The sequence below is a fragment of the Takifugu rubripes genome, chromosome 19 (genome assembly GCF_901000725.2).
Source record: "Takifugu rubripes chromosome 19, fTakRub1.2, whole genome shotgun sequence".
NCBI classification, from domain to species: Eukaryota; Metazoa; Chordata; class Actinopteri; order Tetraodontiformes; family Tetraodontidae; genus Takifugu; species Takifugu rubripes.
Genome location: NC_042303.1, coordinates 3360077 through 3381604, shown reverse-complemented (window position 1 = coordinate 3381604; position 21528 = coordinate 3360077). Strand labels below are relative to the sequence as shown.

General features: G+C 42.4%; 1 protein-coding gene across 1 annotated transcript; it reads right to left on the bottom strand.

The window, feature by feature from the left end:
* Positions 1 to 7527: 7527 nt before the first annotated feature.
* Positions 7528 to 12188, bottom strand: pnp4a (purine nucleoside phosphorylase 4a). The gene is made up of 7 exons (XM_003973050.3): positions 11674 to 12188; positions 11083 to 11246; positions 10850 to 10953; positions 10048 to 10223; positions 9657 to 9847; positions 9216 to 9295; positions 7528 to 8935 (listed from the first exon to the last, which is right to left on the bottom strand). Exons 1-7 carry the CDS (start codon positions 11694 to 11696, stop codon positions 8789 to 8791), a joined length of 885 nt encoding a protein of 294 aa, XP_003973099.1. The 5' UTR covers positions 11697 to 12188; the 3' UTR covers positions 7528 to 8788.
* Positions 12189 to 21528: the final 9340 nt, after the last annotated feature.

Below are 21528 nucleotides of genomic sequence, written 5' to 3'. Positions count from 1 at the left end.
AAGCAGGCTGTGGGTTGTGCACCATTAAACTACAGTGTCAAAAGGAGATATTTGATGAGTGAAAACTGGGACAATGTTTACCAGATTTATCTATTTTGCTGTAAAGGGTTCAATCCATTATGTTCTACCAAATTTATGGACTCCATCTCAATTGAGATTGCTGCTTTTATCATGGGGAGATGGTTTGTGCATCCCAATGGACCCCTACAGCTGTCAGCTGGAGTCTTGAACTTCTGGTGGAGCACCCACTGGACAGGTTCATGGGCTGGGGCCAGCAAAGAGTGATCCCCTGGTCCTCCATGTTCAGGGATTGGACTCAGGGCCGCCCCTCCTGGGCTACCACCTTATCGTGGTGGAGGGGTTTGCGTGTCCCAATGAACCTAGGCGCTCCGTTGTCTGGGGCTATATGCCCCTGGTAGGGCCACCCATGGCAAACAGGTCCTAGGTGAGGGATCAGACAAAGTGTAGCCGAGGACCCCCTAATGAAGATAAATAACATTGGTCTCAGTTTCCCTTGCCCAGATGCGGGTCACCGGGGCCCTCTCCTGGAGCCAGGCCTGGGGGTGGGGCACGTTGGTGAGCGCCTGGTGGCTGGACCTCTGCCCATGGAGTCCGGCCGAGCACAGCAACATGGGACCCCTTCCCGTGGGCTCACCACCTGCAGGAGGGGCCAAGGGGGTCGGGTGCATTGTGTTTTGGGTAGCGGCCGAAGGCAGGGACCTTGGCAGTCTGATTCCCAGCTGCATAAACTGGCTCTAGAGACATGGAATGTCACCTCTCTGGTGGGAAAGGAGCCTGAGTTGGTGCGCAAGGTTGAGAAGTTCCGATTAGATATAGTTGGCCTCACCGTGACGCACACCAAGGGCTCTGGAACCAGTCTTCTCGAGAGGGGTTGGAGTCTCTCCCACTCTGGAGTTGCCGATGGTGAGAGGCGACGGGCAGGGGAGGCAATTCTCGTTGCTCCCCAACTCAGTGCCTGTATATTGGAGTTTACCCCGGTGGATGAGAGGGACAGATCCTGACTGTTGTTTGTGCCTATGGCCCAAACAGCAGTTCAGCGTATCCACCCTTTTTGGAGTCCTTAGAGGGAGTGCTGGAGAGTGCTCCTTCTGGCGGCTCCCTCGTCCTCCTGGGTGACTTCAATGCTCACGTTGGCAATGACAGTGTGACCTGGAGAGGGGTGATTGGGAAGAAAGGCCCCCCTGATCTGAACCCGAGTGGTCTTTTGTTATTGGACTTCTGTGCTTGTCTCAGATTGTCCATAACAAATACCTTCAGGCATAAAGGTGTCCACGTGTGCACTTGGCACCAGGACGCCTTAGGCCGCAGATCGATGATCGACTTTGTGGTTGTGTCATCGGATTTACGTCCGCATGTTCTGACACTCGGGTGAAGAGAGGAGCGGAGCTGTCAACTGAACACGACCTGGTGGTGAGTTGCTCCGATGGTGGGGAAGGATGCCGGACAGACCTGGCTGACCCAAACGTATTGTGAGGGTCTGCTGGGAACGCCTGGCAGAGTCTCCTGTCAGAAGGAGCTTCAATTCACACCTCCGGGAGAGTTTTGACCATGTCCTGGGGGAGGCGGGGGACATTGAGTCCGAGTGGACCATGTTCCGTGCCTCCATTGTTGAGGCGGCTGACCGGTGCTGTGGCCACAAGGTGGTTGGTGCCTGTCGTGGCGGCAATGCCCGAACCCGCTTGTGTACACCAGTGGTGAGGGATGCCGTCAGGCTGAAGAAGGAGTCGTATCGGGCCTGTGGGACTCCTGAGGCAGCAGATAGGCCCGGGCCAAGCGGAGCGCAGCTACGGCTGTTGCCGAGGCAAAGACTCGGGCATGGGAAGAGTTCGGTGAGGCCATGGAGAACGACTTTCGGACCATCAGGTGTGAGGAGGGGGAAGCAGTGCACTGTCAGCGCTGTGTATAGTGGTGATGGTGTGCTGCTGACCTCAACTCGGGATGTTGTGGATCGGTGGAAGGAATACTTCAAGGACCTCCTCAATCCCACCAACACGCCTTCCAGTGAGGATGTAGGGCCTGGGGACCTGGGGATAGGCTCTCATATCTCCGGGGCTGAAGTTGCCGAGGTAGTCAAAAAACTCCTCGGTGTATGGCTGGGTGGATGAGATCCGCCCAGAGTTCCTTAAGGCTCTGGATGTTGTAGGGCTGTCGGGGTTGACTCGACTCTGCAACATTGCATGGATATCCGGGGCGGTGCTGCTGGATTGGCAGATTGGTGGTAGTCCCTCTTTTTAAGAAGGGGGACCGGAGGGTGTGTTCCAACTATAGGGGGATCACACTCCTCAGCCTCCCTGGTAAGGTCTATTCAGGGGTACTGGAGAGGAGGGTCCGCCAGATAGTCGAACCTCGGATTCAGGAGGAGCAATGTGGTTTTCGTCCTGGGCATGGAACAGTGGACCAGTTCTACATCCTCAGCAGGGTCTTCGAGCATGAATGGCAGTTTGCCCAACCAGTCCACATGTGTTTTCTGGACTTGGAGAAGACATTCGACCGTGTCCCTCTCAATTTACCGGTCGATCTTCGTTCCTACCCTCACCTATGGTCATGAGCTTTGGGTAATGACCAAAAGAACAAGATCACGGATACAAGCAGCCGAAATGAGCTTCCTCTGTAGGGTGGCTGGGCTCTCCCTTAGAGATAGGGTGAGAAGCTCTGCCATCCGGGAGGAACTCGGAGTAGAGCCGCTGCCCATCCGCGTTGAGAGGAGCCAGATGAGGTGGCTTGGGCATCTAGTTAAGATGCCCCCTGGACACCTCCCTGGTGAGGTCTTCAGGGCATGTCCCTCCGGTAGGAGACCCCCGGGAAGACCCAGGACATGTTAGAGAGACTATGTCTCTCGACTGGTCTGGGAACGCCTGGGGATCCCTCCGGATGAGCTGGAAGAAGTAGCTGGGTAGAGGGAAGTCTGAGTTTCTCTTCTTAGGGTGCTGCACCCGCGACTCGACCCCAGATAAGCAGTAGAGGATGGATGGACTCAGGGCCGATACACCCTCTCCTGTAAAACACATTTATTACAGAAAGCAGAAGCAGAGGAAAACCTGCCAAGACTCGGGGATGCTGCGGCTATCGCTTCCAAAGGGACAGACCTGATGACACACAAGGGCCAAAACCCTAATAAGGTGGTTGATGTGTTTTTTTTCAAATTTCTGCGACACATCCCACAAATCAGGTAGCAGAAACTTGCAATTCAGTGAAAAGAGCCGAGATAAAGCCTCCAAGTCAAGAAGTGAAATAAAGAAGTCGGAAGATAGCTGGGTGTTATATACATCATATATCACAAAGGTTTTAATATGGTTTTACAGTGGCAAAACTCCCCTTTAAGAGGAAGAAACCTTGAGCAGGACCAGGTTCATATAGGGGGACCCTCCTGCTGATGGGTGGGCTGGGTAGAGAGAGGGAAGAGAAGGGGAAGGACAGGTAGAGGAAATATTAGGTAGGAGAGGAGAGGAGAGGATGGAAGGGGTGGGGAGGGTAGAGGAGGGGCAGCCATGAACCAGCGGAGAGACCTAATATACATTTCATTATATTTAAAAGACAGATATTTCTACCAATCCTTGATACTTGATAGACTGTGTTGAGTGATGAAGTTTAAATGTGTTTTCGGACCAAGTTCCTTATTCAGATTATCACATGAACAAAGAAAAACACAGGCCCATCATGTGACTGCCCCAACACACACCAAATGCATTTATTCCTGAAGAACTCACAGCCCTCCCACTTACACACAATTATACCTCAGTCACATACGCACTTCAACTTTAGATCCGACTTTACAATGCTTCAAATGTTGATCCTCACATAATATTCAATCACGACTAGATGGGTATGGATCCTCCGTTAGGTAGTCCACATGTAATTTTACATTTGCTTTTCACTTGTCAAATGAGTTTGAAATTTCTAAAATGATGCGAGAGCTACTGGATTTCTGACGTCACAAAGTGTTGCTTGTAGGGGAGGAAACGCTGCCATTGATCAACAGTAGATGGCAGGCTTGCTCAAAGTTAGGCTCGCTCCTCATGCCGTTCGCATTAAAGTAATTAATATCAAGTGACAACAATAAACAAAACACACATTTGAAAATTGAAATGACTCAATTACTTCATGAGAGAATGAGTAACACGAGAGATGTAAATGTCAAGGAACTGCACTTATTTTTTTTCATTCCAGCCAAGTTAGTACTGTATATTAATTATAACTTATTAGAACTTGGATCAAAAAGAAAATGTAATGATTTTGCTTTCATTAATAAAGCCACAGAAGAAAAATATAAGTCAGTAAATAATTGAAAAACCATGTGTTATAAAGGTTATCACAATATATAGAAATGCAAATGCTCACTGGGGAACCACAACTCTGCTGCTCTTACGTTAAGTATGTGGTTCAGGCGGGACGTTAACAGATAAAACAACAGCTGAAGGCGTTTAAACAACGTGGTGAGACGCTGAAGTGCTGATTGTTCCTCTGAGGGCACGAGGTGACCTAGGAAGAGATGTGAGAACATGGAGAAAGTTATTTGATAGTTCAGATCAGGAGAAGATACCACAGAGCCTTGTCCACCACAGAACCATGTTCACATTCACTGCAGAGCCCCGTTCACCACAGAGCCACGTGCACGTTCACCACTGAGCCTTGTTCACCACAGAACAGACCAAACGATCAGACGCTGGTGACCAAAATCCGGCGGCTTTTGCTGATTGATAACCAGCTGCAGGTCTGACGTCACCAGCAAATGGAAACCTGGTCTGATCAGGAGAGACGGTGTCCATCCCACATCCCACGGGATGGTGCCTCTCTCATTTCTAGTAACTTGGCCAATTTTATTAGACCCAAACTGACCAGACAAACCAGGGTCCAGACCAGGATGCAGAGTTGTAGTCTTACACACCTCTCTGCTGCTTCCATAGAACCCTCATCCACCAACAATAATATATTTAACACTATAGAGGTAGTCTCTGTTCCACGGTTAAAAGTTCACCAATTAAACATTAAAATTAAAATTAATACCAAAGCACAAATTGGAGAAACTAACATCACAATTAAATGTGGAATGAAATAATAGATCTCTTTTGTGCAAATCCTTGTTAGTGCACGACCTGATAGTGGATCATCACATTGATTTATTTTGTCTTACTGAGACCTGGCTTCTGGAGGAGTATGTTAGCTTAAATAATTCTACTCCTCCTACCCATCTTAATTATCATATTCCTCGTGTTACTGGTCAAGGAGGGGGAGTGGCAGCAATCTAACACTCCAAGTTATTAATTAATCCTAGAACAAAACATTGTTCCAGTTCATTTGAAAACCTGACTCTTGGCATCACACATCTGAATCGGACGACAGAAAAGCCACTTTTGTTTGTAGTTGTATATCGGCCCCCTGCAGGATTCTTCTATATAGGATTCATATAGGATTCTTCTATATGATTAAGGATTCTTCTATGCTCAGAGCACAGTCGTACTATAGCAGATGTCTTTCAGATAATGCTGTAGCTAAGATTAAGGAAGCGATCCCTGTGCTGATCCCAGGACCACTGTGTGTTTCCCCAGGGATCAATCATTATAATCTTAGCCCTGCTGAGGTTGACTCTATTGCTGAAGATGCAGCAACCTCACTGAGAATCACGCTTGATTCTGTTGCCCACCTGAAAAAGAAAATAGTAAATCAGAGGTGTGCCCCCTTTCTGAGGCATCATCACTAATTCAGAAATCCAAGTCCACCATGTGTCTTTTAGATCCCATCCCAACACACCCATTGAAGGATGTTTTGCCATTGATAGGCAGCTCTATCCTGGACCAGATCAATTGTTCTTTAGTGACAGGTTATGTACCCCGGTCCTACAAGGTGGCAGTGAATAAGCCGTTGCTTAAAAAAACCATCACTGGATCCTGATGTCTGAGCAAATTATCGGCCGATATCCAACCTTCCTTTTATCTCTAAAATTCTTGAGAAGGTTGTGGTGACTCAGTTACTGGAGCACCTGCAGTGAAACAGCCTGTTTGATGTTTGAGATGTTTCAGTCAGGCTTTAGAGCTCACCACAGCACAGAAACAGCACTTATTAAAGTTACTAATGATCTTCTTATAGCTTCAGATCATGGACTGGTCTCGATGCTGGTTCTGCTGGACCTCAGTGCTGCTTTTGATACAGTTGATCACAGCATCCTGTTACAGAGACTGGAACATGTGATTGGGATTAAAGGGACAGTTTAGATCGTATCTATCTGATAGATACCAGTTTGCTTATGTCCATGGTGCTCCCTCCTCATACAGTAGGGTTAGCCATGGAGTTCCTCCAGGTTCTGTACTTGGACAAATCCTTTTCACCTTGTACATGCTTCCCTTAGGAAACATTATTCGGCAGCATGGGATAAATTTTCATTGTTATGCTGATGACACTCAGCTTTATTTATCTATGAAACCAGAGGAGACAGAGAAGTTAGTGAAGCTTCAGACCTGTCTTAAAGACATAATGTCCTGGATGTCTTCAAATTTCCTCCTTCTTAACTCAGGAAAAACTGAGGTCATGGTGTTTAGTCCTGAACCTTTCAGGGATAGATTAGATCACATGATCACTAATATCTCATTAACATCTAGTCTCTCTGTGAGGAATCTTGGAGTAACTTTTGAACAAAATCTGTCCTTTAACTCACACATTAAAACAGTCTCTAGAAGTGCCTTTTTTCACCTGAGAAACATCACAAAGATCAGGAAACTACTGATGCGGCATGATGCTGAAAAGTTAGTCTATGCATTTGTTACTTCCAGGTTGACTCCATCTCTACTTTTAAAATTAGGCTTAAAACCTACCTCTTTGAAAAAGCTTATTGTTATTAATTCTGTAGTTCCAGTTACAAATCATAGACAGACAAATTATCATACTTAAGGGATCGTCTAATCATTTCGTTAATGTCTTAGCTATGCTGCTATTGGCCGAGGCTGCCGGGGCCCAGAAACATGATCACCTGACAGGCCTCTGTCACCCCACTGGGTCATGGTTTCCTCTCCTCTCCTCTCCTCTCCTCTCCTCTCCTCTCCTCTCCTCTCCTCTCCTCTCCTCTCCTCTCCTAACAAGGAGGAGAGGAGAGGCCTCTCCTCCTTGTCTGGGGTTAGGCCCTGGGATTCTATAAAGCGCCTTGAAACAATTTTGATTGTAAAAGACGCTATATAAATAAAGATTGATTTGATTTGATTTGATTTGATGTAGGCTGGTGGCATCAGTGGCTGCTGTTCCTGGTTGGTTACACACAGACATATACTGTACACTCTGAGTGTATGTATGTGTGTGTGTATATATAGACACTGCTGCTGCTGCTGCAGGCCTGTTGGGCGGCCATCTTGGTACAGTGCTACTTGCTCTACAGTGCATTACATCTGTAGAGGAAAGATATGTCCACATAATTAAAGTTATCACTTAATCACTCATTTATTGAACTGTTTTCATTGATTTTTCCATTACAAACATTGTTAGACATAAATGGGACAAAAGGATCCAGAAAACATCGAGGTATGTTTAGATCTTTATTTAAAGCAGTGCATGATGGGTATACATTGCATTTGTGTATAATTAAAAATAGTATATTTACTATATTGTTATTATATATGTTGTTTGACTATCATTGTTATCATTGTTATAATATAATATTAAAGATATGATTGTTGTTCTTAAAACTATTATTGCTATCATTATTTAATAATATTACCGTAGTCTAAGCCTACTATTACTATTGTACTTTTGATTCAAAAGATTAAAACTGAACATGTTCTTTCAATAAACAGAGGGTTAATTGGCAGAAATTTGAATTGATGAAGAAAAGAACAAGAATATGGACCTGTTTGCAAGTAAATACTTATTAAATCTTTTGTGGCAAGCTGAGAGTTGATCAGGATGGCAAAGCTCTAAATTTAACAATCAAACCACATTCCAACTTTTAACAACGGCATTTATCTGTGGATGTGTACAAAAAGAATGTGTGAAGTAAACATTTCTCTCTTTTATTAATTTATCTGATTAATACAGACCGTGAAGATCTTTTTTCTTTTTTCAAATAACATTGATAAATTGTTGAAGATGCAAGAAGATATATTATAAATGCAGCACCGACACATGACTGCTCCTGCAACTTTAGTCTTCAATCCCCCTCAATCAGTCATTTGAATAAGGACTGACTAGTTGTTGACACTTTCTGAATGCTTATCGACATTTGGTAGTTAGACTATTACAGTTAAAATAATTCTCACCAAGACTTTAACTTAATTTATTGTCCACAATAAGTGAAATGATGTGACATTGTTTCAATCTGAAATGTAATCAGCAGCGGTGTTTACTGGGAGAGATTTCAGCAGTTTAGCACATCTCTGCTGCTTTGGTAATTACTAATTTGCAGCAAGAGATTGTTGACAACATCCGGATTTTCTGTTGGTAATATTATTTCTTCTATTCAATTTATCCATTATGTTCGCTTACAGTATTTATATCTGTGTATTTAAATTGGTGGTTCAATAAACCTGATTTTACTGCTACCTATCTAGTGAGAGCCCTTTAATGATAATGATGATTTAATGCGTCTAATGATATTAAGACACGCATTTAGAGAAACCTCTGGGTTTATATGGATTAAGTAATTAATATAAATAAAGTATATAATAGAACAGAAGTTTGAAAACAGAATAAAAGGCTATACTTAAAACTAGTGAAAATATATAAACAACATGCCATAAACACTGTACACAATGTAAACTTGTGTGTTTGTGTGTGTGCGTGTGTGTGTTTAAACAGCATTATTGGTGTTGTTGTTAATCTCCATCCTCCTGATAATTTCAGTCACCAGCTTCTGTACGGTGTCAGAACGCAGCCGGCCAACCTCCAGCACACCCTCATGGTTCACGCTATCTGAGTCCTCATAGCTTTTCCCCACCTGTCAATCAATCAATCAATCAATCAATCAATCAATCAATCAATCAATCAATCAATCAATCAGCCTGCCTGCCTGCCTGTCTGTCTGTCTGTCTGTCGTTCATACACTACCTCCCTTTCACCACTTCCACACTGCTGTTTTCAGTAGAAATGTTGAAATGTACCCATTAAGACTTTAGGCATATGTATAACACGTTAACTTACTAATCTAATTGTGTGTAAGAAACATCTTCATTTATGAAATGGTTAATTATTTATGAAATGCTTAATTACTGTTTCACCTTGTTTGTGATCAGAGAGAGACCAAAGACTCTCATTCCACAGTGAGTGGCTACCACAACCTCTGGAGCTGTACTCATACCTGCAACACACATCAAATGAAATAACCACATTTGCAGTCACAGTAATAAGTAACTAAGTAGGCTACAGGTACTCACGTGTCTAACCTTGTTCTATTTATCTCAGTGTATTTCACATATTGAACCAACTGCAACTATCGTAAATTTGATTTCTACTAATAAGCCTCACTGCTTAGAAATGGAAATGAAAACCCCTTAACAACAGCAACCTTTTAAAATAGTCAATTTATAAAAACTGAAAAATATTTAGGGAGGCTAAAATTTCACAATTTAAAAAGGCTTTACAGTTTCCAAATATACAGTTTCTTCCGTAACTTTTTGCTACCCAGAACATCAGAAAATAGTTATAATGTTTTTTCTTACCAACAGCATCCACCCCAAGACAATGCAACAATCTGGCTTCAGCGATGCTTTCAAAGTTGGGCCCACCAACCATGGCGTATACACCCTCCTGCATGATACCTGCCACATCGAGCTCCTTGGCCACCTCCATTGCCAAGCAACGTAAGCCTTTGTCATAGCAACTTGACATGGCTGGAAAACGCGGCCCAAATCTGAATGAAACCATCCAAAACATTTTTAGAAGATACACAGCAAAGGCACGATGCATTTGTATGAGTGCATAAATTTATATAAAAGCAACCAACAAACTAAACATGAAAGTGAACTCTTACAGCAAAATAAACCACTCTAGCAAATACAACTAAAAAGAAACAAAAGAAATGTGTTACTCATTCTTTTGTGTCTGAATTACTTGTCATCATTGGGTCCAGTCAAAGGGTTGAAACCAACTAATCCAGGAAAATTAATATGGTCTTTGATGATCATGATATCACCAATATGGAGGCCATCAACCAAGGAGCCGGCAGCATTCGTCACAATCAGCGTCTCTACACCCAAGAGCTTAAAAACTCTTATTGGAAATGTGGTCTGGCAAGAGGACAGACAGACAGACTGGCATTAATGAAAAAGAAGAGAGGAGAGGAAAGGAAGAGAGGAAGGGAGAGGAGAATGGAGGGGAGAGGAAAGGAGAGGAGGGGAAAGGAGAGGGGAGGAGAGGAAGAGAGGAGGAGAGGAGGGGAGAGGAGAAGGGAGGGGAGATGAGAGAAGAAGGGAGAGGAGAGGAGAGGAAGAGAGGAGGAGAGGAGGGGAGAGGAGAACGGAGGGGAGAGGAGAGGAGAGGAGGGGAGAGGAGAAGGGAGGAGAAGAAGAGAGGAGGAGAGGAGGGGAGAGGATATGAGAGGAGAAGGGAGGGGAGAGGAGATGAGAGAAGAAGGGAGGGGAGAGGAGAGGAAGAGAGGAGGAGAGGAGAGGAGAAGAGGGGAGAGGAGGGGGGAGGAGGCATGTGCACGTAGAAACAGAGAGAGAATTGAGCCTCCATGTGCTGATAAACCATTTTAATAGATTTAATTAAAATCGTATAAATATATAATATAGAAGAAATAAACAGACATTATGCAATATGTATAAATGTATCTCGAGTGCATTTCTTTTTCTTCTGTTTGTTTCTGCATGAGTACATTGCACAAATGGCATGTGTGTGTGTGTGTGTGTACCTTGCAGAGTGAGTGTCCTTCATACATGTGGAAGCGACCCTGCATGCAAACGCATGTCTTCCCATTTAGTTCCCCAAAAACTAGCCGACCTGCATGTCCCTGCACTGGAACAAAAATGCACTTGACATTTACTCTTCAATCTGATTTTTTTTTTCCAAAAAAGATCAGTTCACATCTGAAATGGATTTATTTTTGTGTAAAAAACAAGATCACACATGCTGTTTTTTGTCTACCTGTGCTCTGTGGGAACCCTGGTATGTCCGAATAAGCAAAAGAGTTCTGACTCTTCAAGGTGTCAGCAAGCATGCCCAATCCAGATCCACATATTATTGCCACTTGGGGGCGATGTCTAGTTTGAGACGTCAACCAATCAGCTGCTTTCTGGTATTCATCGTGACTGCAAAACAACATAGATGTGGTACCATATTTTTCCCTCTCAAGTCTTAATGTAGCTCTGAACTCTAAGACAAATAATTAAAATGGTCATCTTACTCCAAATAAAAGATTGCCTTTTTTTAAACATCTAAAAACTTAAGAATGTAAATTAGAAAACACAAATATAAGCTGTGAATCTCAATATCACTTTTAACATGTGAGGTTGAAAAAGCAGTTTATCTTAAAAAATTAAAAAAAATATCAAATACTCATCATCAAATAATATAAGGAATCAAGAATCCAACAAGAGATTACAATCCAAAAAACTACAAATATTTTGGAATGAATTGGTAAAACTATGGCAAAGATGAGGTATTTGGTCCACGCTAAAAAACAGTTAGAAAAGCATTAAATAAAACCACATATTATACAACATGTATTGAACTTACCTGATTTGTTCTTTGCTGTGCATGATGGACAGATGAGACAATATGAAGTAAATGCAATTTTGAAGCGGAGACTGTTTCTTTGTATGCAGCCAAACAGCAAGAGAACAGCCAGCTGACACAGAACGGATCTAAATCTTTACTGGACACTTCTTTCTGATTGGTTCTAAACATGTCCATTCATTAGCAGGAGCCAATGAGCTGTGTGTGTGTGTGTGTGTGTGTGTGTGCGTGTGCGTGTGTGTGTTTGGAGTTTCAAATTAAATAGACGGACAGATAGACAGATAGATGCATGGATGTATAGACAGATAGATTTACATTGGGTTAGAATTTATTTGTGGCCCCTTTAAGTGGCAAATTGCCAGTCAGCCCACTGAAATTGAAAATCAGGTCTTGTGACCCGTTAAACACCTCACATGTTTCTCTGCTGTGACTCTGATCAGCTTCTTCTAATGAGACTCATGAGTTTCTGAAAGATAAAGTTAGGATCTGACTTGAAAAATGATTGTGGTGCTGAGATGTAATTGGAAAAAATAAAAAGTTACTTCTATTACTGGTTATAAGGTTTCACTGGGGCACTTTAGATACATTTGCTTAAGACAATACATACTTACAACCTTAAACGTATTTTTACAAATGTTAAAACATAAATCAAAAAATGTTCAATTAAAACATGAACTGCAAATCAAAGATTGTAATTAAGTTGCACAAGACTTGGCTAGTCTTTTTAAACTCGCATGCGTAATAGCCGGTAAACTTTAACAAGATCCATGTGGAAGATAGTTTGCTGGTTAATGAGTAGAGTACAGTTCATGTTTAAGGAGACCAGCTTTTGTCACATGACTTTGTGGACACCAGCATTTGCTCTAATACACAATAAGGGGAAGTGTATAAAATAAAACGTGACTATGTAGAAATCCAGCATAGTGACCGTCACACATATTTGCTTGAGCAAATAATGTTTAAAGTTTTACATTTTGGAAATAAAGTTTTTGTTATTTTAAGCTTATGAAGTCTTTACGTTATGTATTTTTGAGTTGTTTTCACATTTAAATACCTTCTTTTAAAATAGGGCTGTTAAAATAACTGTCTATAATTACACAAAATGCATTTTTCTTATTTTTGTTACGCCTTACTGGATGCAAATAGGTATCCCCTCCTCAGGTGGAACTTTTATTTCTCCATGTAACCCTACATTCCTTCTAGAGTTTAGCACTTCTATATGTGGCAGGGCTAAACTAAATGGAAATTCATAAAAAACTGTCCATTTGAATATGATTTTTGCGGGGGATAGGGCATGTTCGAGGGTTACCTTTTGTCTTTTTGTGGTACTTTTTAGATACATGACCCATCAATTCTGCATTGCAGCATTTATCCACGAGAGCTGAGCTGGAATTTTCTCTCCATGGAAAGGAATTTTTCTGGCACCTTCTAAAAGCACCATCATCACTCTTCACATAAGAATTTAACTCATTATTATATGTCTTGTTACAAAATTTCCGTGTTCTCTGTTATGGTTATGCACACATTTTTATTCCGTTGGAGTCATGGTTACATTTGACTGTCCAAGTCCTGGTTCCAATACAGAGTTTGCTTCATGTTTAGAGACGGTCACACCTTATCATCTGACTCCAGTGAGATGCTTCTGAATGTCTGCACCAATACCCAAGCCAATGACCACAGCACGTGAGTTTGCGGAAAAAAAAAAAAAAAAAATCCACAGGAAATCTGAGAGCTGCCCAGCACAATGTTTGTATTATAGGCAAGGCTGTAACATGAACCCATGTTACCCTGCATTTTCCAATAGCCCACAGATAAATTCTACTTCAGTAAACCCAGACAACACCAACTGTCATTGATTGATTTTGAACATGCAAGCACAAATAAAGTTGGTCCAGGTTTGAGGGAAATCCGATTTATAGCCCAGAGTGGATTCTGGTGGTCCCAATGTGCATGACAATATTCCACTTCAATAAAATTACTAAATAAATAATGAAAATTTCCAACTGTTCTCACTAAATGCAAAGTAGAGTCCAGTTATAGGCTGGAAATTAATTTTTCTTTCTATTGTTTCAGTTGATCACATAAATATCTGAATGTTCTTTTGTCTGGTAAAGGTCAGATTCTCCAGTACATTAGGTTTTTGGTGATATTAATAGTTATGACCTCAGTTGTAAGTCTCAAGAAATGACTTAGAGTGTTTCATATCATTCACATAAGATCATTGTGTATCTCAGCTTAATACTTGATCAACTATTCACAAAGATTATAGATGTTAAAGTGGTGTGAGGAAGCTGTGGGTTGTGCCTTGTTCTTTGTCAGGAACTGGCTGTGGTATTTAAGGTGATTGAGGAGCTAGCTGCTACGCACCACAAGTCAAGCGTCATCAGAAACAGCATAAAGGCGGTGTTTGTTGGATTCACCGCTGTCTCCACAGTAGAGTGACCCCTGACTACAGAGTGGTAAATTATGTAAGGATTACTTATCCTTACTTGTATTCTCTGTGTTTGTGCTGCAGACGTCCTACCTAACGCAATCACCTGTCCCATCCTGAAAATGTGTCATGCTCAAATCTTCTGAAGCTTCACTAACTTCTCTGTCTCCTCTGGTTTCATGGATAAATATAGCTGGGTGTCATCAGCATAACAATGAAAATGTATTCCATGCTGCGGAATAATGTTTCCTAAGGGAAGCATGTACAAGGTGAAAAGGATTGGTCCAAGTACAGAACCTTGTGGAACTCCATGGCTAATCCCACTGTATGAAGCTGTATGCTTGAGGGTCCTAATGTGTGAATTATACCAGGGGGCACACCTCCTCTGATGTACTATTTTCTTTTTCAGGGGACAACAGAATCAAGCGTGATTCTCAGTGAAGCAGCTGCACCTTCTGCAATAGAATCAACCTCAGCAGGGCTAAAATTATAATGATTGATCCCTGGGGAAACACACGGTGGTCCTGGGATTAGCACAGGGATCACTTCCTTAAACTTAGCTACAGCATCATCTGAAAGACATCTGCTACAGTAAGACTGTGTTCTGAGAATAGAAGAATCCTTATTCATAAATGTAAAAGTGATCAAAGAATGCTCTGACAGGAGTGGGTTCTAAAGGGAACACTGACACATGTTCTACCTCAACACCATAAGTCAGAACTAGATCTAGGGTGTGGTTGAAGTTATGAGTTGGTTGGTTTATCTGCTGGAGGAAACCAACTGACTCAAGTAATGAAATGAAGCCATTTCTAAAGCTGTCATTTACAACGTCTATGTATATTAAAGTGTCCAATAATAATGACTTTATCTGTTCTGAGGACCAAGTCAGATAAGAAGCCAGCATCGAAGCGACGACATGCGACTAAACATTTCATCGCTGGTCAGATTGGGGAGGGGACCAGAGAATGCTAGAGAATCATTTTTGGGTAGTTGCACGCCAATTCCGTTCATTTTGGTGACCTCCGATTGACAAAGCCGGGTGTCGTTTGTTCCGACGTGAATAATAACTTTAATGAATTTACGTTTACTTCTCGCCAGCAGCTTTAGATTGGCTTCTATGTCACCCGCTCTGGCCCCCAGAATGCACTTAACTATGGTCGCTGGAGTCGGCTTCATGTAGCGCAAAACAGAGTCGCCAATTACCAGATTCGGTTTCTCAGCGGATGTGTTGCCGAGTGGTGAAAAACGGTTAGCCACGGGAAGTGGTTGGTGGTGCACCATGGGCCTTTGGTTTGGGTTGTTGTGAACCATCATCCAGCCGCCCTTATTAGCCGGCTGCTCGGCAGCTGCCGGTGGTCTGATGTTCTAAGCTCTCCAGCCAAACCTCCTCCTTGCACCTGATCTGAAGGTGTCATTTTACTGTGGTGTGGGGAAGCTGGGGGATGGGTTGTGGTTGTTTAATTGAGAGGAGCCTGCTGTGGTTTGTACGGTGGCTGAAGAGCAGGCTGCTACATACCTGATTTTTATCGTCATCAAAAGCATTATAAAGAAGCTGCTGGTGTCCCCACTCCCAGATTGTTCCTGCTTTTTGGTAGCTGTGACTTCAGATGAGTAACTTGTGTAAAGCTTTTGATTACTTATCCTTACATGTGTTCTCTGTATTCTGCCCTCAGGACTCAGCTTTCCCACTGCTACTCTGCCCCAGGTAAGCTACCAAGTGCCACTTTTCCTGTTTTGGGATTCTTCAGGGCACAAATCTTCAACCTCTCCAGGAAGAGTTCTTCCCTATGTCAGAAGAACACCATCTATTTTTTGTCCTTCCTGCCAAAAATTAAGCTACTATTTTTGCCACTCACCTGCATCTGGTTGTTTGCATTTAGGGTCATTATAACAGGCACCTGCCAGTTACATTTGAATGTAAACCACTAACAGAAATCTGATCAGTTGAATTTATCAACCCTTTGATAAATTGTTGTCATGTGGCATTTTATATTTAACATGTTGGAATTCTTTGTATTGCAATTTTTTCTTCCCCAATGGTGCCTTCTTGCTGGTCTAATGCCCAGCTGAATGCTTAACATTACTGCATTCTTTTCCCTCAGCCAAAATGTGAAAAATGCGACTGTGTCTGTTACAATGTCGGGTGTCTAGCATAACTTTTCGTGCTTGTAAAAGCAGTTTGTTCCATTTCTGCTGTCTTGACCGAATGTAATGAAAAAGTCAATTATTGCACATTCTTCATTCATATTTATGAATATTTAGTGTTATATATGTCCGCTTTTTTTCAAGTAATTACACTTTTTTTTTTTAAGTAAAAATTAAACTACCACTAATGGCCCACATGTGATATATAATGTTATATATAATGTTTTATCAATACTTTCAATATTTAATGCCAAAGTATCAATGTCAGGAAAATATTTTTAAGATTAAAGGTCCAGTGAATATGTTTTCAATCATGGTGTTGAGAATTAATATCCCCTCTCTTATGTCAGTGGGGAGCAATACACTAGATTGTTCCTTGCATCTATGTGTCCATGCTTTGTTGTGCATACATCTAAAATCTAAAGCCTTTTGTGCATACATCTAAAACAGTCTAAAGATAAGACATACGTTTGCGATTTAATATTGGCAAATACAAACATTCAAATTGCTAAATTGGCTCGCCAGGCATCTGCAAAAGCATGGTAGCAAAACATTTCTTGACTATGGACTGTGTCATGGAATGTAAACTATTTTCTTTTTCCCAATGAAAAAAAATCCAATGTTTGTCCTGTAATGAACTTAGCTGATACCTAAAAAACTGTGGGAATTCCTCAGGAAGATATTTCGGTGTCACATTTTAGTTCCATCTGGGGAAAAGTAATATTTCAAGCAAAGTTTCAACTGTGACTTGGTGTAAAAAAAAGTGTAAGGAAAATTCAAGATCTAAATATAACATGATGGTAGCATCTTTGTGTAATTTACTGTCGATGTTTTGGCTGTTTGATTTTCATGGATGGAAGTGCTCATGTTTTGGTATGCTGTTTGTCTGTAGCTGGCACACTTACAGAACCAAACCCTTCACCTGGTTCCTTACAGTACAGAGTTCAGATCGTGGTCATTTCATTTTAAATATCTTGTAAATTCACATAAATAAATTATGCAAGACATTTTTCAGATTGCGGTTCATTGATAGATTTATTATCATGCAATAGAAGACAACAATCAATCAATCAATCTTTTTTTATGTAGCGTCTTTTACAATCAAAATTGTTTCTAGGCGCTTTACAGAATCCCAGGGCCTAAGCAAACCTTTCAGATATACTAACCCTCAAATACAAGACAAGCAATATGCAGAGGCAAAGAAACTCTTTGAAGGTCTTCCAAATCTTTGGTTTATTAGTTATGGGTGTGAGTCTCAATGTATGGGGAAATGAGCTGCTGCGCAGAGGTCTGCACTCTTTGAGGGCTTTATTGTTTCTACTTCTTTTTCATGAAGAAATCTGACACAAAATACTGCAAAACAACAAAAGACATCTACTGTGATATTGACCACGCCTTCTGCTACATCCACTGGATGCTCTTTATGACACCATATCTTGAGAATGGGAAGTTGTTGATGCAGACTTCTCTCAGAAATATTTCAGCCTCTCATTCACACACGATGCATTACAGCGAAAATGCTGCCACAATTTTGAAAATGGCCTTTAGATTTAAGCCAGACAACCATTTACATTTCAGTTGAAATGATTAGAAGTAATGGACTATTGAATTTTGAGGTGTTAGTTCTTCTCAGCAGAAGAGGCCTAAAGAGCGAAAGAGCGGTGAAAGAGTGAAGGCAGCTGAGGAAACAATGAAAAAAAGCATCGGATGCCGAGAGAGAGGGTCTTCAGCTTCTTCAAGGAGAGATCAAAACTCGTTTGGCAACCTTGCGGAAAGCTGAGAACTTGAGGAAGCTTCGTAAGAAGAAGGAACGCACAAGAACTCAGTTCTTTAAAAATCCCTTCAAATTTGTAAAAGACCTCTTAGCTCCGGAAAAAAGGCCACAAGGCAGGAAGTGGAAGAATACATGGAAAAGGTCCACAAGGACACAAAAAGGCACGAACAGCTAACTATTCCATATGATATCCCACCTATTCAACCTCCTGAAGTCAACTTGGAGACTGGTCCTCGAAAATGGAAGGAAGTAGAGGAGACAATAAGGCGGCTAATGAGGGTCGTGTGGCAGAACGGACTAATACCTAAGGCATGGCGAAGGGCTTGATACAGCTGTACAGAAGGCTGGCATTCCTGGGTTCTCTGGTTGCTTAGAGCAGACCAGTATGATTTGGCATCAGATACAAGCAGCGAAGAGGGATAAAAGAGACCTCCACATAATTTTTCTTGACCTAGCCAATGCCTTTGGTTCAGTTCCTCATAACCTCCTTTGGGAATCCTTCAACTTCTTTCATGTTCCATCATCTATCACTTCTCTGGTAAAGGCCTATTTTACAGACTTGCAACTGTGTTTTACAACAGGTAAGTACATAACATCATGGCAGGCTGTACAATATCACCCCTGGCCTTTACAATGGCCATGGATATCATTATCAGGGCTTCAAGGTGGGTGGTGAGCGGACTACAGATGGAATCCGCCTTCCACCTATTCGAGCATACATGGATGACATGACCACTTTGACCACTATGGCAGCATGTACCAGGCGACTACTTGGGAAACTGCAGGAGAACATCAAGTGGGCCCGGATGAAAATGAAACCCAGCAAATCCAGAAGCATCTCAATAGTCAAGGGTGAACTGAAAAATGTTCCTCATTGGTGATGACCCAATACCAACAGTGTCTGAATGGCCAATCAAAAGCCTGGGCAGATGGTACAACGCAAGTCTCAAGGATAAAGACCAAGTGCAGCATCTAAAGCGGGACATTACCAATAGCCTTGAAATCATCAACAAGACCCCTCTACCAGGGAAGCTTAAACTATGGTGCTTGCAGTTTGGACTTCTTCCTCGGGTGATGTGGCCACTCACTATGTATGAGGTCCTAATGACAACCATGGAGAAGATGGAACGAACTGTGACATCATATGTCAAGAAATGGCTTGGTGTCCCACGCTGTTTGACTAACATCAGCCTCGATGGCAAAGGAGTTCTTGAACTACCCATCACAAGTCTCACCGAAGAATACAAATGTTCTAAGGTGAGACTCCAGATGACGCTAAAGGATTCCAGAGACCAGATTACCACTAATGCTGTTCCACCTCTGGTAACTGGACGGAAGTGGGCACCAGCTGAAGCGGTGCAGCAAGCTGTATCAGCTCTAGGGCACAAGGACATAGTGGGGCATGTCCAACGGGGAAGAGGAGGCTTTGGTCTTGCACCAAGTAAACTAACGTGGCGCAAGGCAACAACATCAGAGAGGAGGAGAATGGTGGTTACGGAGGTGCATCAACAAGAGGAAGCTAAAAGAAGTGCGAAAGCTGTCTCACTTGCTAAGCAGGGACAATGGATGAACTGGAATGGCCTTGAGAGGAAAAGAATTGGCTGGAGGGACCTCTGGGAAATGGAGGCAAACACCATCAGCTTTATCATTAAAGCTACCTACGATGTACTCCCATCCCCAAAGAATCTACACCAGGGGAAGACCCAACCTGTGTCCTCTGCCCAACTCCAGCGACTCTTAAGCACATACTGACTGGTTGTAAAACTAGTCTTACACAAGGTCACTACACTTGGAGGCACAATCAAGTTCTTAAGAGTTTGGTAGCTGCTCTGGAAAGAAAGAGGACATTCATCAACTCATTACCCTCCAGTGCATCCAGGTCTAGCAAGGCACCAGTCAGATCTGAAGAAGAACAGTTAGCCATGGCTCGGGACTGGAAGATGCTTTTTGATATTGGCCAGCAGTTAACATTTCCACTGGAGATCGCAGCCACAACCCTTAGGCCAGACTTGGTCCTTTGGTCTTCTTCGCTGAAGTCTGTATACATCATAGAACTTACAGTTCCTTCGGAGAGTTCAGCAGAAGAGGCCTACGAGTGCAAGAAATTGCACTACACAGAGCTGGCTGCAGAAGCTCAACGGCGATGATGGAATCCAAGAGTCTATCCGGTTGAAGTCGGATGCAGAGGGTTTGTGGCTTCTTCTTTTATCAAGCTGCAAAAGGATCTTGGCGTCTGTGGGCAGGCCCTGCAGCAGACGATAAGATCAGTCTCTGAAGCGGCTGAAAGAAGCAGTCAGTGGATGTGGATCAAACGGAAGGACCCTTGCTGGGCTCATGGAACATCAATATAAACAATTCCAGGTATGCGGCCAGTGCAGGTGCTGGCCACTGGAGGTATGCGGCAAGCGTAGTTGCTGGTTCAGGGAATTGGACGCCCCTGCCTTGCAGAGCCCCATGGGCTATCCCATATCATTGGCAAACGGCTGAAACTGGTTTCACTCCATTTTGCTCCTGGCTACTGTGTGACCAGGTTGACGTATGACTGGGTAAGGGACACAAGTTTCAGGCTTTTTCAGCCTGTAGCTGGCCACCATTGATGATGTGTCCAGAAAGTGAAATCTTTCCAAGGTCATACGTATTCCCCCCCTTTCACAACAATGTATACCTCATGTGAGTGCATACCATCTACACAATGGATGTTTCTAACAAGTCATTCAGTGTTTACTGATTCAGGTTCAAATCCATTTGTATTTTAGGGGCTGTATTATAGCCCATTAATAATTTTACACCATAATGTGTACACCAATCAGTGTTCAGAATTATTCTAGTTGGTTGTTAAAAACACAGATGTTTACACTATCTGGACTTGTGCAAAAGTGCACGTGTTCTGTCGCCATGTAAATAATACCAGCTCTGGTTGGCGTATCTCCAGACAATCCCAGTGTGTAAAATCCTGAAGACGTCACAACATATTTGGCATTCATTGACTCAGCAGAGCTGTTTACGCTGCAAAACGCATGAGGGAATGTTTTGTTTTCCACTTTGTCAATCTAAATATTTGTATCGCAACACAAACATCTGAATAACAGAGCACAAGTCGCAAACACTGAACACCACGGAAATTGAAATATTTAATCATTCCAAACTAATATGAAGATGGCATTTAGTGAAATTATCATTTAAAAAAAAATTATACTACTTAGTTTTTTTTAGTTTTTTTGCTAACATGCCAGCTGTGTTGCCAGATTTATATGACCGCAGATACATTTTAATCCAAACCTATTATATTTTACAAGATGTAAAATTTTAAATAAGACGCTCAAGTAAAGCAAACCAAATAATCATGTCTCCCTCTAGTGGTAAAAAGGTACACATCTTCAGCCATCAGTTGTAAAAAGACTCTCATGAGGAAGTTTTTTAATTTAAATAGGTGCAGACAGGTTCCAAATGCTTTTGGCTCCAGAAAGAATAAATCAAGGTAGTGACCAACAAAGAGACGTTAGAC